Raw genomic sequence first — 1,592 nt, forward strand, 5'->3', positions numbered from 1 at the left:
AGCAGTGTAGATTGGGATGGAAACAAATGGTGAACGGCACGGCGCAGCGGACCAGAGTGACGCCGCATGCAGTGTAAATTCCTGGTAAAGGTCTACCCACACCATTTCAGCAGGATTGAGGTTTTTTTTTTTTACTTTTTGTTGTCCTCATACACTTTAAAATTAAGAGGATGTACTAACATTAATGTGCACTAACAAATATACGTCATATGTATCTTCATTTTAACATTTTAGACACTTTAGTGTTGTGAGGTCTAATTTTAAAATTTCAATCCGTGAGTTTGAGACAAACGTAATCAGATCCATTAAAGATGTTATATAACGTGGCAAACGCATGTACTGGACTAAAGTCAAGTATTAGACTTAGAAGAAATTATGTGTTTTATGGATTAAAATGAATGGAAGGAGGAAGAGTGCAGCAACCGCAGCAGCAGATTAATAATTCATACCGTAGTTGGTGGTGATACTGGAAACGGCGTCCATATCATCTTTGTTAGGACAGATTGTCTTGCAGCGTTCATGGATCCGTTCCCTCTGGAAAAAAAAAAATCATAAAATGGCAGATTCTGAGTTTCAATTTAACTCTTATGCTAGCAGCTACAACTGTGTTCCAATGAGGCTGTTAAAATCATTACACAATGTGCTCTTCTTTGTTTTCACTAGGTCAAAAATGGTTTTTAATGGTGTTAAAATAAACATTACAACAGGTTACACAACTGATCAAATGAGAGCAATAAAACATTACACCGCAGAAACTAAGAACCATTGGAGGAATGTTTTTCAGTCTTAGCTTATTTTTGTTCTCATTGTGAAAGCTACAGGAGGAAATGAAAACAACACTATGCTGTAGGTAGGTGCTCACAGAAATAAAAAACTAGAGGACTTACAAAAACAGAAGGACAATCTCTTTCAAGTTTCAAAATTACATTGACTCAGTTTTGAAGTGAAACTAGGCCAGGGCGATAAACTGAAAATTAACCGACACCAACATTTATGACAATGACAGATGTCATTTTGCCAATGTCGGCATTTTCTGTATTTAAAAAAATGAGGAAAAGAGAAACCTGCTTGTTTTCTGTTGCGGTCTCGTTGAAGTCGCCCAGTCTGAATGAAACAACGTTAACTCTAACAGATGACCATTTGTTTGATTTGATTTGTTTTATTGATTTAACAGGAAAGGATTATTAAAAATCATGCCTGACTCAGCATATTTGCTGTTTTACAGCAGGTTCCTGTTCTGCAGCACATAAAACACTCAGAATTACAGCATCACAATCACATCATTATACACCATAGACACAAAGACAAACAAGCATACCATTCATATGAAACCAGTTAAACACACCATTCATATAAAACCAAACACAATTAATCCAGGTAATCCACACCACACATGTGTATAAAACTTATTACAGGTTCGTGTGAATGGAAGCAGATAAAACACAAACTCAGCACTGAAAATAAAACAAGTAACCAAATAAATACATAAATTCACAAATAAAATAAACTCATTTTAAGAATAATGAATAAAATCTCAATTTAAGAACACAATATTATATTCTTAAACTTTAACACTTTGTTCAGTTTAATAG

General features: G+C 34.7%; 1 protein-coding gene across 1 annotated transcript in view; it reads right to left on the bottom strand.

Annotated features, from left to right (window-relative positions):
- Positions 1 to 449: 449 nt before the first annotated feature.
- Positions 450 to 1,592, bottom strand: part of LOC106535446 (vacuolar protein sorting-associated protein 54) — a gene marked incomplete at its 3' end in the record, with an annotated part of 10,484 nt that continues 9,341 nt past the window's right edge. The window contains 1 exon segment of the mRNA XM_014032447.1: positions 450 to 534. Coding sequence (XP_013887901.1) covers positions 450 to 534 — 85 coding nt within the window.

This window comes from Austrofundulus limnaeus, unplaced genomic scaffold, assembly GCF_001266775.1.
Source record: "Austrofundulus limnaeus strain Quisiro unplaced genomic scaffold, Austrofundulus_limnaeus-1.0 Scaffold1452, whole genome shotgun sequence".
NCBI classification, from domain to species: Eukaryota; Metazoa; Chordata; class Actinopteri; order Cyprinodontiformes; family Rivulidae; genus Austrofundulus; species Austrofundulus limnaeus.